This window comes from Leuresthes tenuis, unplaced genomic scaffold (genome assembly GCF_036924035.1).
Source record: "Leuresthes tenuis unplaced genomic scaffold, fLeuTen1.0.hap1 SCAF_2, whole genome shotgun sequence".
In the NCBI taxonomy this organism is placed as follows: Eukaryota; Metazoa; Chordata; class Actinopteri; order Atheriniformes; family Atherinopsidae; genus Leuresthes; species Leuresthes tenuis.
Window position 1 is genome coordinate 24,382,197 of NW_027325356.1, and position 16,214 is coordinate 24,398,410.

Below are 16,214 nucleotides of genomic sequence, written 5' to 3' on the forward strand. Positions count from 1 at the left end.
AACTTCACATTTTAACTCAGTTTTTCCAGTTTCAATGAATCACTGAATTCTGTCAATACTTCAAAATGAGGTGAGTAAGTTTGTTCATGGATCACCTTCCCACTTTGGCTCCACATTTAAAACATAAAAATACATAATAAAATCTTTAAAATCAAAACTATTCCTATGATGTTTGTTTCCTGCTGTCAAACCAAACTTGTACCTTTGTGGCATGTGAAAGTATCTGTTACAGGCCTTTTTATCAACAGTCTCCACCAACCTCCACTTCCTCATTGACTGTTACAGTGACTAAAAGCCCAGTTTATTTCATAATTCAGATCACATGGACATTAAACACACAGCGGAGTTGAATCTTGTGTATTTAGTTTGAGAGATATATTCAACTGGTTCCAATAACTGAGCCCACTTTGTGTTTTTAATCTCACAACTTGTTTTGTTGCTGTTCAACCCCTCCATTCTGCAGATGTAAGATAGCACCTTTGGGAATTAAGGAGCTGTAGCACCGGGGTGGGCCGGGTAATTCGAATGGTTACATGACAAACACCCAAAAGAAAACAGGCACCTTTGCTAAACGATGGGATACGGCCAAATGGTTGAGCTGATGGGAGGAACCGGGATTGAGCACTTTAGCTATAGGAATGGGAATGTAGTGAAGAAGTAGAGAGACATGAGAACATGTTGAACAGTTTACACATGATCCAGAGTAAATGAAACAGAAAGAACTATTACTTGGAAAACTGATATGTCTCTAAATCTGACGTTAATGGGGGGGGGGGGTTGTGTAAACAGTGGCTCCAGTGATGAAATCACTTCAGTGGAAGTGAAAGTGCTAACGAAAAACTGAAAAACATTCAATTACAATAAATAGCGCTGTATATAAGCGGGATGTTATATTGATCTAAAATATGAACCGTTTGTCTGTTTGTGAAGACACTTAACACTGACCTATGGATCACGCAAGCATAAGAAAAAAAAAACCCACCTAAGTCAAAGGACGAATCAGTGTTGTGTCCTTTAAAAAGTAGGGGAAAATGAGCCAGTCAAGGACAAAGAAGATGTGTCACGCTTAAAAGACTATCAACTGCAGATAAACAATGCCTGAAAGTGATGTCATTAAGAAATAAGAAAAAGAATTAATCAAGTGGAGGCCTGACACACGACCTGGGAGATGCATCTGAATCTGAATCTGAAGATGCATGATGGACTGATTGAAGTAAAAAACAGATCTTATGTGGTGATGAATCCTCCCCATTTTGCATATATTTCAGTAAATTAGAGCATACCATTCCCTGGCAGTAGAATATCAGAGGTGGCTCACTAATATTTGCTCAGAGCCTTGATACTTTGAGAAGAATCTTGATACTTTGATTTCAATATTTCAATACAAAGTAATTCAGAATCGAGTTGAACAACTTGTAAAACATGTAATAACCAATATACTTCATGCTGTATAATTAATTATCTTCTAAGATAATTAGTAAGTAAGATTAGCCACGAATACATGATTTATTCACAACTCAAAAATCCTAGTGTTTGCATGTTAAAACTATAACATCTGCAAAGAAATATAAACATAACTTGCATCCGGTCAAGTACTCCACTCATTTTGTTTCAGTTTTATTTCTGTTTTCAGTTCATTTTTTTTTTCTACCACTGAAGTAATTACAATTTCCCTGAAAACATTAGGCTTGTTCATGCCAATTACGTAATAAACGATTTACTTTTATAGAGACTATTGCCTACATAAGTAGTACTGACGCTTAAAATCAGGGTTAATAAATATGAAATTGTTGCTTGTAATCATGCAGGGTTACATAATGATGACAATCATAACAATTATGAAATCCTCAAGTAAAGTTCCAGTATTCTGTCTCTACTTGAGTTAAAGTGCTTAGTTAGTTGCCAACACTGAATCTCGGCAGCGCCCGAAGTATGGTTGAAATAAAGTGAGAGCATACCATTGCGTGCCAGGTTTCCTTGTTTCCTGTGTGATGGGTGGACTCATTCACACACCCACTACCACACACACCAAACGTAGAGGAGGAGGAGGGAGGGATGAAGGTGTCTGGAGGGCTGCATCATGACAAACTCCTGCCTGCACTTCTCAGAGTGAAGCAGCAGCGGCCGCAGCAGAAGCAGCAGGGGCGTGCAGGCTTTCTCTGTAGGCTGCCCCGGTACAGAGGTCGAAACATTAGAAATAAAAGTACGTACAGACCGCAATGGGGACGAGCTGAGACGTAGGGACAAGAAACCTGTCGTCTGATTTTTTTTTAATTTTTTTTTTTTCTTACCGGTGTTGTGAATTGTGTGGGAGGAACGTTTGGCTCTCGACTATCCGCGGCAGTGATTTCACATCAGAGACGTTAACGGCTAACGGTCGGAGCTGCTTACCTGAGTACCTGCAGTGTTTCTCACCGACGTTAGCGCTGACGCACGGAGGCTGAGACGGCGCAGCGAGACCACAAAAACGGAGCAGGAGAAAGTTTCTCAAGCTTGGCGCCACCTTAGCGGTTAAAAAATGCGGCTGACCCCGACAAAGTCGCTTTCATCGGCTGCCCTGCTAATCCTGCTGGCTGTCCGCTGGTCCGACAGCAGTAAGTAAACAGTTGCATGCTAAGTGGCTAGCTAGCTCGCTAAATCCCCTTTTACATTACAATTGTGACTGGTGATAAATATCTGATTCATTAGTGTCATAACTGTTAGCAGGGACTGTTTCGCAATATTTTCTTGGCGCAATAAAGTGTTTCAGACCTTAGTTGGTTAACAGTCACATTTGCTCCTCGGGGTAAATAAACTTTGCGTGCTCTCTTCTAGTTGTAATGTCACCTCGAGAGGCGAACCAGTTTCTGAGCAGACACAGGAGAGCAAATCAAGTTTTCGAGGAGACGAAGCAAGGACACTTGGAGAGGGAGTGTGTGGAGGAAAGGTGCACCAAAGAGGAGGCCAGAGAAGTGTTTGAAAACGACCCAGAGACGGTGAGAATGATAGTAAAAGAGCTGAATTTCCCTGAAGCACTGCAGTACCCCAAATTAAAATGAAAACGCCATTACTGGTTAGATCATATTGGATACTGTAACTTTAGTAAGCTCCCTTGTTTACATCATGTTCACATTAACTGTAATTTAGTGACTGTAAAGTGACACAAGAGTAATGATTCATTGTCTGGGCTGCTGATGTTTATGCTCTAATAAGTCCTCGGTGTTGATAACTGACAGCACGCATGTCAAGGCCCTGACATGTTTTTTTTTTTGCTTTGTTTCTGTGTCAGACGTTGAGTCAGTGTGATTAAGCTTAGGTTCAGCAATTCCAGTTTTTGGGACGAGACATTTTATCTGTTCATACTTCTGCGCACACTAAAAACGCACACACTGTGTTTTGTGTTTGGCATGAGCTAAAATCCTCTTGGCTTAGGCTGTTTCCAAATATGAGAAACACCTGGATATTTTCTATCCATTTATTATCTTGCCATCTGCTTTCATGTAAGTTGGCAAACTTAGTTTCTTCTTTTTTTTTGGGATTGCAAACAAACCGTGTCAGAAACGTGTTGAACTTTTCGTCACTAAGCTCGAGACACGCTCACAACTGTTGTTTCTGCTTGACATTTAGCCACACATAAGCTCAGTGGTGTGTGCGTGGGAATATTTTCTGCAGATTAGTTTCTGTAAGCCTGTTGAATATGCACTACATGTGGTAAATATACAAACAAGCCCCAGATATAAATAGCATGATGTGTCATAAGTGCTGGGACTTTGCTGAGGACTCAGATTTTGTTTTATCAAATTGCTGCGCTGCAGGTTGCGTGTCTCAGTTATAAAAATGCGAGGAAGTATGTACTGATGGTGTTTAGTGTCTTATTTGACAACTAGATTTTAGATGAATGATCATTAACAACACAAAGAGGTAGTCTTTTGTGGTATTAAGCTGGTGATCCTTTGCCCTTTAACTAAATCTCTAACTCACTCCGGCTAAGATCTGACGTGGTGAAAAGAGAGTGACCAAATGAGGCATTCAATGACTCAGAGGTTATCTGTAAGATTAGCCAAGCAGAAGAACATGAGACCTGGGTTAGGATTGAGAGGATGAGGATAAAAATGACGGGGGAAAGGGGAAGTCGGGTGACATTCGAAGCTGCAAGTTGCACGTATCCTCCTGAGAATAGTGATAGCATGCAGTTTTCTAACTGTCGTGACACAAAGCTGCAGTCTCATTCAGAGCTGCATTATTCATTCAGAGAGAGCCCATCTCTGACTTTGCATTTTGTTCTGCTGCAGTTTTTTGGCTCTGCTGAGAGGGTGAAAAGCCCAGTGAGTTTGCCTGGGTCATCCTTGGCGTCACACGTGATCACGCCAAGTTTCCGGTCTGATTTGGCTTGCGATTCTTCAATGAGGACATGTAGCTGATGAGGAGGAGTCCCAGCTGGTTAATGTGTAGAAGCAGCCTTACTTGTTCTGGGACCACATAACATCTTGACCAGATGCTCCTCAGTTTTGTAAACCACATCAAACAGTGGCTATAACCAGGCTGTACGAGGTGTAATTGTTCTTAGCTTTTCCAGATCTTTTTCCTGAACACTGCCTTTTTAAATGACGCTTTTCACCTAAGCGTCCTGAATCGCTGCCCAGGACTGCTAGTATGCCTCCGGGGGGAGTCTTTTTGTTGGCTCCAAATGTTAACCTTCACATGGAGGAGTGCTGCATGCAGGAGGAGTGAAGGATGCTACTGATATCAGGAATGCAGAGAATCCTCAAGAAGCCCCTGGCAAAGTGTTACACCCATTTCATAGAGCAGAGCAGATGACAATCATTGAGTAATCATTTTGTAATTTCTGTCTCGATGTAACACTCAGACATAATGTGTGGCCATAAACTGCGCATAGTAATCAGGTATCAAATAAAACCAAATCCCTTTTAAAATGCCATGTATTAACGAAAACTTACTAGTGTTAAGTATTTAGAGTTTCTTGCCTTTTTTTTTTGATTTTTTGATATGCCTTTGTGAATTTACCCTCTCTGTTTTTCATTTCTCCTTGATTTAGGACTACTTCTATCCCAAGTATATGGGTAAGTGCTCATTCTGCCTAAACCCCTGCTTCCCTTCTCACTTCAGTTGGCTTGACTGATTATATGTTTGTCATCTCTTCATTTTTTGGTATCATTCTTGTCTTTGTCTAGCCTGTGTGGAGAAGTTTGGAGATTCTGAAAAGAAAAAGCAAGATCTGATTACGTGTGTCCATAGTAAGTTTTATCCCTCCTTTTGTTGGTGCATGCCTCAATCCTCGTTTCTTCTTTTTTCTCAGACTGTCATTGCTCACCCCTCCTGTCTTTCTTTTCACTGTGCAAACAATACAACATTCAGAAACAGGCATCTAGTTGTATTGCAGGGTCGTGCTGCACTGCAGTATTGTTGCTCTGCATCACCCTAGGCGTAGGCTCTCTCGGTAGAGAATGAATAAGATGTGCATAAGTTCTTCATGAAATCCAGGTCAGTCTCTGCAGCGCGACACGCTATTGATTCTGTGACTTCTTAATGTAGTCTAAAGTACGCTATATCTGCGGAAGCATTAACCAGGTTTTTATGAGTAACATTGCAGCACTTTGCTACAGTAATGCTGCACATTGGTGGATGAGTGACACACCCCTTCAGTCGTCACACACTCGTTTTCTGGGTGGCTGCACCAGCTTCTTTTGTCAGCTGGCTCAGTGGAGGAGTGACGTGGGGAAAAAAGACTCTGACGTGAGCGGAGCACGAAATATCTGCTGCATCAGGATACAGGAGACCTCGACCAACCCGGCTTCCCTGCTATTGGCTGAGGAGTGTCGGGGCTGGGGGGGGGGGTATGTTCGATGACTCAGCTGCAGCATAGTGGCACTTAAAGATACGGCAACACTTTTAACACCTAACACCGCATCTCTTTCTCATCACTTCTCTCACTATCCTGCCCATCTATCTCTTGTTTCAGTGCATTCTGTAGCTGGGTGGTGTGCCGGCATCGAAGCAGATCACGGGTGCCTCTCAATTCCGTTCATGGAATATTGCAGATGCAGCATGCTGTTATGGAAAGGCATACCGAAAGCTGATTAACTGTTAGCACAGTAGCTCTCATCGCTGCTTCTGTTTCCTTAGTCTGCCGTTTGCATTCTTTTAGTAACTACTCTGCAGAGAAAGTGATAAAACTAGACATCTTCTTGAATTAACTGGATTATTTGAAGATTTCCTGTTTAGTATGAATGACAGTTTTACTGTTCTCTGCACTTAAATGTCAATTTAATCGTGAATGATGTGTTTTAAAAATGCACATACGTTGATGACACAATTAGAAATTGACTGGCAGTGGACTCCGTGTTAGTGCACATGCGCTAAAGTATGTCATTCACAAATCTTTGTGCTGTTAGACACATCATGATCTCGTAAAGAAGATTTAATCAAATGTTGCATGTTTTTAGGGCTGTAACTGTCAAGAGTTTACTTTGTCTACCTGAATTATTGGGCTAAGTTTTTGCTGAAGGCCATACATTCAGCATCTTTTGCATTTCTGAATGAGTCAGGCTGTCATCCATGCATCCGTTTTAAATTCCAAAAGTTCTACTAAAGATCTGGTGCTTGCTAACTAATGCTGTTGACTCAGACTCATAAAGTTTATGTGACACGTCTAATTTAAATTGAAATTGTGCAACATCATACAATAAAAAATGGCCTCAGTTTAAAGTTGTTCCTTTGTTCTTTCATATGGGAACTCATCCCTGTCTTGCTCCTCTCATTTCTTCAGGCATGGTCCTTTTCTGTCATTCACTGAACCTCGGCTAACATGCCCAGACTTGTCGAGCATTCAAACTCCACCACTAGGAAAAAGAAACTGTATGAAGAGAGAAAACATTTACACTCTTGCACAAGCTTGCAAAGAGAGGGCTTAAGTGAAAATATGTTTCAGAAAAGTAAAGTAAATAGATGAAAAGACAGTTGGATATCCATTTGATCTTTTCTCTTGAGAGCTAAAGGACAGGTACTGTGGGAAGAACTGAATCGGGGCATCTCTGTGAGGACAGCTTTGCCAGCATAGGGCTATTTATACTATCTCTTGATATGCAGAACATGAGCGATGCCCTTCGTCTGTCTGGTGTCGTATACAGTTACATGCATGCATCCAGTTTGTAATGACTAAATTTTTCAAATCGGTAATTAATAACTCTTTATTTCTGTCTGTCTTTGTTTCTCACTTCAAGATATTCCAGACCAGTGCTCTCCTTCTCCCTGTAATGCCAAAGGAACGGTGCGCTGTGAGGACAAAAAGGGCGACTTCCTCTGTCACTGTTTTACAGGCTGGACAGGAGCCAGATGTGAGAAAGGTACCGTCATCATCATATGTTGGGACGATGTGTTCTAGACCTCAGCAGAGGTTGATTTTTTTTTTTGCAGTGTCAGAACAAGTTTCTGTGCATTGATTTCACCACAATAACCTTGGTTGTCGCAGCTAACTCCATCATGTCCACTGATGGAAAGGTCAGACTGTCATTTGTCAGTTATTATTTCAGATGATATATGTGTATATATGGAATGTGGAAGTTATTTAACTTGCAGAATTTATTTTCTAGGCTGCCTGTTTGACTTGCATCTTTCTTTTTTTAACTGTTATTGATGGCGTTGATAATAATATCCATCTGCTGCTGCGGATAGTAACGATGTGTGAATGGTGTCTCAAGTCAATATGAGCTGCACAAACGGGAATCGCTGTCACAGAGTGCACTACGGAAATACATCTGCGTATGAGGTCAAAGCTTGTTACTGTGTTTAGGCATGAGAGGAGGACTGCATCTCCCCAGAAAAAGAAAAGTGAGAGTTAGAAGGAAAATGTAACAAACATGAAGTTAGGAAGCAGGAATTGGAAAGCACATATAAGTTACACTCACAAGTCGAAGGAGAGAGGAACATTTCCACTGTGACTCATCCTGCCACCTTACTGTGAGAGGAAACTTGAACAGATTTACTTTGACTGGGGCTGAGCTTTTTCCACTTCATGACCACGCTCGTCTTTGTTAGTTATTTGAAAGGAGTTTTAGCTTGAAAAATTTCACAGATATGTAAGTGCTTTAATCCGCATTACCGTATATGTTCAGGCAAGATCGGAATACAGAAATGTCCCTTTGAAAAAAAATCAAATCTCTTTGCAGATGTCGATGAGTGCAGCAAGAGAAACGGAGGGTGTGACCACGAGTGCAACAACACTATCGGTAGTTACCGCTGCTCCTGTCACCAAGGCTACATGCTGGTCGGACGCCACATGTGTGTTGGTAAGCCGCAAACCGCTGATACATTTCATGTAACAAGTGGAATCATGTCAGAGCTGTAGCTGTGGCTTTTTTTAACCCCTTTAATTCCAAAAAAAAAAAGCCAGTTCTATTGAAATGTCCTCATTATTCAGGTAAATATTTAAAGTAAATATGTTTGTGCGTTTTAGATGTCGATGAGTGTGAAGACGCAGCTGTTTGTGGGAGCGCACAATGTGAAAATAGGGAGGGGAGCTACGATTGCTTGTGCGACGTCGGCTACGTCTACGACAACGAAAGCAAAAGTTGCGTTGGTGAGTATTTGTAACCTACACAAAGGAATAAAACCAAACGCACACGGTTTGATTAGAACCGACAGAGGAGCAGCTTCAGCCTCAGCAGGGATTGATGCAGCTGTGTTGTGGGGTCGAGAAAGGAATGCAAAGATATTTGGGGAAATTTTACACAAGTAGGTAACAGGTCATGAGCCACTATTGTCCTATTGGCTCCCATGCCTTCAGAAAACGAGCAAATACACAGACTGATCCTGTAATTCCCCACTTCTCGGCAAGTGTTAATTAATCAAAATTTAGATCAACTGGTCAATTTATGCAAAGACCTGCAACGTGTGTTTATAGCTCAGTGACTGGAATCAAGAGCACAAGATGTGCAAATCTGATCTTATGTATTTGTGTGACAAAAAAAGGTTTAGTCCCACGTTTCTCCTCCAGCAAATATGCAGTAAAATGCATTAAGAACTGCTTAACATAACAAATGTTGTCTTGGCATGTGATAAGATAACACAATAAGATTAAATAAGCACAACATCAGATCATGGAAATATTGAAACAAAGCCATCAATCACTCTTGTGACCTCTTTCACTCCATGGTGGGAACCAGACTTTTCATGAGCTCAGCGTCCCTCAGAGAATTAACATTTATTATGGCAAATCTCCTCATGGCCATGTAAGGTTATATATGGAGCAGGGAGATACATCCCAGCCGACGTCAAACACCACTTGACTCGAGTGTTGTTTGCATTCCTTGACATGTTGAAAGCAAAGAAAATCAGGTTGAACTGAAGTTTTTTTTTCTTTTTCTGTTTTTGAAAGTTTTGCTTTGACTAAGTCCTCCTCTGAGGTAACTTTGACTCCCCCTCGGACTGTCTGCTTCTCTGTAATCCTAAAACCACAAACCCAGCTCTCTTTAATTCCTCCATCCTGCTGTCTCACTTGTCAGATGTGGATGAATGTGAGGCTGGTGTGTGTGCAGAAGAGTGCTTGAACACTCCGGGGAGTTTCCATTGCTTCTGTGATGGTCGTCGGGGCATGAAGCTGGCGCAGGACCTGAGGAGCTGTAAGGTGCAGTGCATTAACTCTTTTCCATCCTTTTCAAATGCTGGTTTCCTTAAATTATTAAATAGTAGTCTCTGTTTAAAGAGATTTAAAAAAAAAAAACACATTTAAATGCATTTCCTCCTATGAAAAAGCTGGCATGCCGAAAAAAGTATTAAAAAAGTTGCTGCTGGTTTGCAGTTATGCTTTCAAATTTTGTTTTGTAGCACTATAAAATGGGTATTAAACTGAAGAAGAAGTTATATATCTTAGAAGATATTAAGAATGTCTCCATAAGTCTTAAATGGATCTTGGTTAACTCTGCAGAAATCTTGCATGATTGAAGTTTTAACTTGGGTACTTTTAAGGTTCTGAGGTGACACCATGTGTCTAAAGGCTGTTACTTGTTTATTTGATCCTCCAGCCCATAACTCCCTGTATGTCACCATCCCTCAAGAGGAATCCTCGATCTCTTTACCTGGGCCGCATGTTCAGCGGCGTGCCAGTGGTGCGGCTGCGTTTTCGCCGCAGGGTTCACACTGGGTGAGAAAATCTTTCTTGTCTTTTTTTTCTATGCTTATCAACATGCATCGCAATAGGCTCACAATCCACCTTATTCTCAATGAAACAGTATTTATATCATGCTGTGTGGATGATTAATTATAGGATGTTCCTTTCACTTTCATTTTAACGTGTCCCAGAGCATTGTCCAACTGACATGTTGAGCTCAGGTTACATCCCTCCACGCCACTGCCATATGTGCAGCCATCCGTATCTTTCTAAAGGATTACTTGGGTTTTTCTTCTTTTTCCCCCAGCCAACTTGTCATTCGCCTGCTCTGTTGCTGAAGTTTTAAATGAAGTCAGCTTATGGAAGTCTTTTATGATCGTGATATGTTACACTAGCAAAGTAAAGCAACGGATCCAGGATTCAGATTGGGAACACAAGACATCATCCCTTTCATAGTGAACGACCAACAAGGCCATTGACGCCTGAAACTTCCCTGTAAATCATGCATACAATGTTTAAGGATGTAGGGATTTGGATTTTGTCTACTAACTCAAAAACATGATGCTTAATATATATTTTTTTTTCATTATGGGGCTCACATGGAGAGGGTAGCGATCCATTTTTTTTATCAGCAGTCTCTCCCACTCACAGTGAACAAGTGAATCATTTTATTTTTAGCTTTGGCCTCATTTCATTTCATTAAAGTGATGCAGTATGACGGCAGGTGTTGACTCTTGAAACGCCTTCTTCCACCACGTCCCCCCTCCTCTGTTTTTAGTTTTTCAGCAGAGTTTGACTTCCGCTCCTTCGATCGCGAGGGCGTAATCTTCTTCGCGGGAGGGCACCTAAACAGCTCCTGGATCGTGCTGGCAATGCACCATGGGAAGCTGGAGCTACAGCTGAAGTACGGCGCAGTCAGCAGAGTCACCAGCAGTGGACCCATCGTCAATGACGGCCAGTGGAGAAAGGTTGGATGTTTCTCTCAAGAGTCCTCGTGAGCTGTTATAATCTGTCTGCATTCACTGACTGAAATCTTCTCGTCTGTCTGTTGTTTTGTCTCAGATCTCAGTGGAGGAGCAGGGGCGGAGTCTCGTAATTAAGATAGACAGGGAGGCTGTCATGAAGATTGCTGTGAACGGTGACCTGTTCACACTGAACAAAGGCATGCACGAACTCAACCTCACTGTGGGAGGAGTCCCTTTCAGAGAGGATGGCCTCGTCAATAAGGTGTTTATTTGTATGTGCTTGTTTAATATTCTGGGTACACACTAAAAGTAGATGTTCTGCAAACATGTCTCAACTATCACGACTTACTGTATTATGTAGGTGAATCCACGTCTGGACGGCTGTATAAAGGACTGGCGCTGGCTGACTGGTGAAGATACATCAATACAAGAAACCATTCGATCCAACGACAACATGCAGTGTTTCAGCTCCGAGGTTCCTGGAGTATATTACCCGGGCACGGGATTTGCTCTCTTCAACGTCAGCTATGGTGAAGTGTTTGTTTGTGTGGGTGTGTGACGTTAACTTAGCCTGATTGCTCCATCCTACAGCAGTTAGTCAGTGTAAAATTTGTTTGGATGGCTTTCGTCATTATACATTCACTTTTGTTGTCTTACACCCCGTCTTTGTTTGGAGATGGACCTCATAACCCGTTGTTCTCTCTTCAGAATCGCAGAACCTGAGTGTTCAGCTGACGCTACGTCCAGTCTCTGCTATCGGAGTGCTGTTTGCACTTGTTCACCAGGATAAAGTGCCCCTCTCCATCGCTCTGGCAGACTATCATCCCCTAACTGATGAGTGGCGAGATGTGAGTAAATCACAACTCAGTCTGTGCATGTGTCCATAATCAACTAAAATGTTTGTTTTGTACATGAAGACTGACCCTCGGTTTGTCTTCAGTTTATTTTGGTTTCTGTAGGTGGTGTAGTCATTGCTAGCTCTCCTGCGCCCTTGTGTGACGGTGAGAGTCACGATATCAAGGTGACAATCTCGGGAAACCACACCGTCCTGCTGGTCGATGGGGAATCTGGACGAAGTGAAGACACAGAAGTTCCTACTGACATCTTCCCTCATTCCAGCACCTTTATAGGAGGCCTGCCAGGTTAGTATGAACACTTTTATAGTGACGTTGTGCTAGATTTACGCCAGAAATTGCACTACATAGAGAGGCCAACACTGTTTTCATCCAAAATCAGTTCTTCCCTTAAAACATTACTCTGATTATCAAAATGTTTGCAGTTAATATCACAGATTTCTTAACTACAACAGCAAAGCTCCATTTTTGGTTTGAAGAACTGTAAAATGTATATTTAGAGATTCGGCCTGATCTTAGAACAGTTTCAGACTTGGAGTATTTTCTGTGATAATGTCTGTGATAATTGTCGCAAAACAAAAGAACAATCAATGATCTTCTTGGAATGATATATACTTGTCTATTATGAGCTGACAGGCAGGATCCTACAGTTTAAATGTTACAATGATCTTTGCCCCTTACCAATGTTTACTGTTTGCTGAGGGACAGAGTCAGCACAGTGAGAAATACTATCTGCATGTTGGGTCACACTCTTCTTCTCTGCTGACTCACATGTTGGGATTTCTTCTCTCAGATGTTCCTGTGGTGTCCACACTCGTGTCAGCACCCTACAGCGGGTGTATGGAGGTCAGTGTAAACGGACAGTCTCTGGACCTGGACCAGGCCATCCACAAACACAACGACATCCGCTCACACTCCTGCCCCCTGCTGGACTCTCATCAGGAACGAGTGGTTGAGTTTGCCAGAACCAATCCATAAGCAGCTCTTTGAGGGAATGGGGATGATGTCCTCTAAATTTATAAAAGCTCCAACAAGTGGGGAGATGGTTTAGATTGGAATATAATTGAGGTATAAACAAATAAAGTGAAGCAGCTGAAGCCATAGCCCAGGAGCCCTCAGCTCACCTCCCCCCTTCCTTACACTGTGATGACGGTGCTGCCCTGGAGGCAATTGCACGATTTTCACAGTTTTTTCACTATTATGACTTGATAAGTCAGTTACTAATCAAATAATTAACAAATCCCTTCTACAAAGAACAAGAAAATACATGCTGCATAACATTGCCTCAAAAACTGCCCCAATGTCACAGCCTTGTAAGCCCACAAGAACACACAGGGTCTTCTCCAGATCAGTGTTAAATGGTTGGTCTTGGGTCGGAGTACTACGCCTGGCATCATGTGTTTAAATACAAATTTAGCTGTAACCTTGTGAGCAGTGTGACTACTCTGTGATCACATTGCTTACATCCAGTCCACCTAACGTCCACGTTCACAAAGCTTGAATTGTGCGAATGCAAATGCTGAGAAAAATGGAAGAAAATTCAGGGACCAGATATCTTGTCATAAAATAGCTACCCTACTTAGAGAAAACGTGTCAACAGGTGCTCTGACCCTCATGAGCGCTTGGCGCATGAAGAGTTACAGATAGACGGTGGACTTTGCCCTTAAAATGCCAAATCCCCTCCTGTACTACAGCATGGAGGCGTGGTATGAGGCACAACTTTGTGTTTTGTAAACAACCTTGCACATCGTTGCAGGCGTAAATGGACTGCTATGTAAAGCCATTTTCTTCGATTTCCTCTGGATTAGAGAAGCACTTCATTTCTGCCTGCAACCTTAAAAATCAACCATGTGCCTACAAGAGAACAACTAACCCAAAAACATCCACAGCTTCCCTCCAAAACTGGTGAACCGTTTCGAAAAAGGTGCCGTACTGTAACAACCCAACAAACAAAAACCATCATGCCTCCCAGTGAAGTGTTGCACTCATTGCAGTGAATACACTATGCATCCTCACCTAAAGGGATTCTCAATCTTTAATCACAGACTTCGTCACGAAGGCCCCATCTTTCCCTCAGTCTCACCCCGTCACCGTTAAAAACCTGCCGTATATCGATCCTTAGGACAATAGATTAACCACAGACGCACAGGGAAACAGGAAGGGGCCCTCTCCAAGGGGGAGAGACAAAGCACTGCATTAATCGCACCACACAAGCTACTGAGAATAAGAAGAGCGCGCTGTAATATAGTGAGTATGTAAATAATGTGACTGTACAATGCTTTATAAAGGACAAAAAGAAAACACTACCTTTTGTTCCCTGAGGTTTTGTGCACAGTTAAGATGATCCAGAGTTAAAAGGAAATACATCGGTCTCTCAACCTCTGCTTCTTCAGAAGGTTTCAGGGATAAATCAGTTCTTGTCTTCTTGAAACGGGGATCGAGAGACTGGAAAAGCAATAGCCAGGGATCCAAGTAGCATCAATCTTTAGGATATTATTTTAATTTATTGGTGCTGAGAAAATCAAAACACAATAAAAAAAAAACAACAACAAAGAATGTCGGAGGAGCATTTTGACTGAGAATGCCAAAAGGGCTCCAGTTTTATTTTACTTCCCTCTGTAATGTATCATTTTATAGTTTTCTGATGAATGAGTATAGAGCTTGACCTTTTTTTTTTATCATACGTGTTGTATCTTGAACTTCTCTTCTGTTTTTAATTTTTTTTCACTTTAAACTGCCAGTATGTGTACAATGCTGAGAGGAGTCTGCCTTTTGAGTTTTAACTTCCCTCAACAGTGAAAATCCTATTTAATGAATAAAGCAGCTGTATGAACATCATAGAGTAAAATTGTATTTTCAAAAAAAAAAGCAAAATGTGTTTGTCCACTGTGTGCTTCTGTTAAAAATGACCTTTACATGAGTCACAGGGGTTAGCCTCTGTGCTAGCTTTCTCCTAAACTGCTTTGGAGGGTATATCTCGCTCTTCCTCAGTAACGGGGGTCACATTTAGGGTCAGAGTTGACATTCTCACCCTTTACTGCACCTCACTTTCTCAGTCTTCCTTACGATGTTTTCAGAGTAGAGGCGTCAGGCTGATTTTAACATTTAGATTGCACCTTTTGTTTATCTAGAGTTCAGTGGTAGAAACTGGGGAGTGTTTAGTACCGAGCTTTAGGAGCCCCCTGAGCTCCAGGCCTGCTTGTTTTTTTGATGAAATGGAGGTGTGCATTCTTGTAACCCTGGAATGGCTTTCCAGTTAATTCCTAATGCATGGATTCAGTCCTGGAATGTGGGACTCCACCACCAGCAAAAATTAAAAAAAGCAATCTCGAATAGACAGAATAGTTTGCTGAGAAAACAAATTTTCAAAAGCAGGTTTGATGCTGTGGGATAATGGACCCCAACTTAGAATAAGTTGGCCTTCAGTTTAGAATGTTTTCTCAATAGCGTAAGATGAACTTACCACGAAAGTCTCCATGACCGTGTCAGTCGACGGATAAACTGTTAAATCGCAGCACAGGTCATACATCAACAGCAGAGTCATACGAACAGCTTGTAAAGGTTACAAATCTCATCCTAAAACTACTGATCAAACGAGACGAAGCGAGGTTGTTGCGGAGCTGAGCAGAAGCATGTTTTATTGCTTACGAATTAAACACGATGATGGTATTTTTCTCTTTAAAAAGGTACGCCGACAGTGAAACGGTACAATGAGAACATCTGGCACTGATAATAACGATCGTACTGGAGGTACTTTCAATGGCAGCTTTTAAAAGAAAGTAATCTTTCTGGGGAATGTGCTTTCATGAGGAGAGATGAGACAATTGATGCCACTTGTGTTGTATGTCAAATGTGAAGCTACTGCCAGAGTTTTTGTAGTCCCTCTTGTTTTATTCAGCTTTTACGATGCTGGAAGGCAGCTTGTGTTCCCAAATGGAGCGAACCTGACCAATCTCCTTATTTTCTGATTGATTTGTTTTCTTTTTTTTGGAGATTGTAAACTTAAATGAGGCTCCAGTCTTATCTAATTCTCGGAAAACTGGCAAATGAGTTCATTTTCCAAAATCTTTAACTTTTCAATGTGAGATTTTGGTACAGCCCTTACTCCACATCTGTCTTAGTACCAGCTGAAGACATTATAGGTTTCGCTGCAGCAGCCACAGACTCCCAACAGTTAACATGCATCATCAATAATACAAACAGTGTTTCGACTCTAAAGTGCACATTAAACGAGCAACATAAATAAGAGCAACATAAGTATCATCAAATATCAAGAGAGCCCTTTTAATT

The 16,214-nt window shown here is 41.6% G+C and overlaps 1 protein-coding gene across 1 annotated transcript; it reads left to right on the forward strand.

Moving 5' to 3' along the window:
• Positions 1-2,070: 2,070 nt before the first annotated feature.
• On the forward strand, positions 2,071-14,762 carry gas6 (growth arrest-specific 6). Its single transcript, XM_072380768.1, has 15 exons — positions 2,071-2,594; positions 2,815-2,975; positions 5,036-5,060; positions 5,172-5,234; positions 7,221-7,343; positions 8,166-8,285; positions 8,453-8,575; positions 9,501-9,622; positions 10,020-10,138; positions 10,884-11,073; positions 11,168-11,332; positions 11,432-11,600; positions 11,779-11,918; positions 12,011-12,212; positions 12,718-14,762. The coding sequence occupies exons 1-15, from the start codon at positions 2,519-2,521 to the stop codon at positions 12,900-12,902; spliced, it is 1,983 nt and encodes a 660-aa protein (XP_072236869.1). The 5' UTR covers positions 2,071-2,518; the 3' UTR covers positions 12,903-14,762.
• The last annotated feature ends 1,452 nt before the right edge of the window (positions 14,763-16,214 follow it).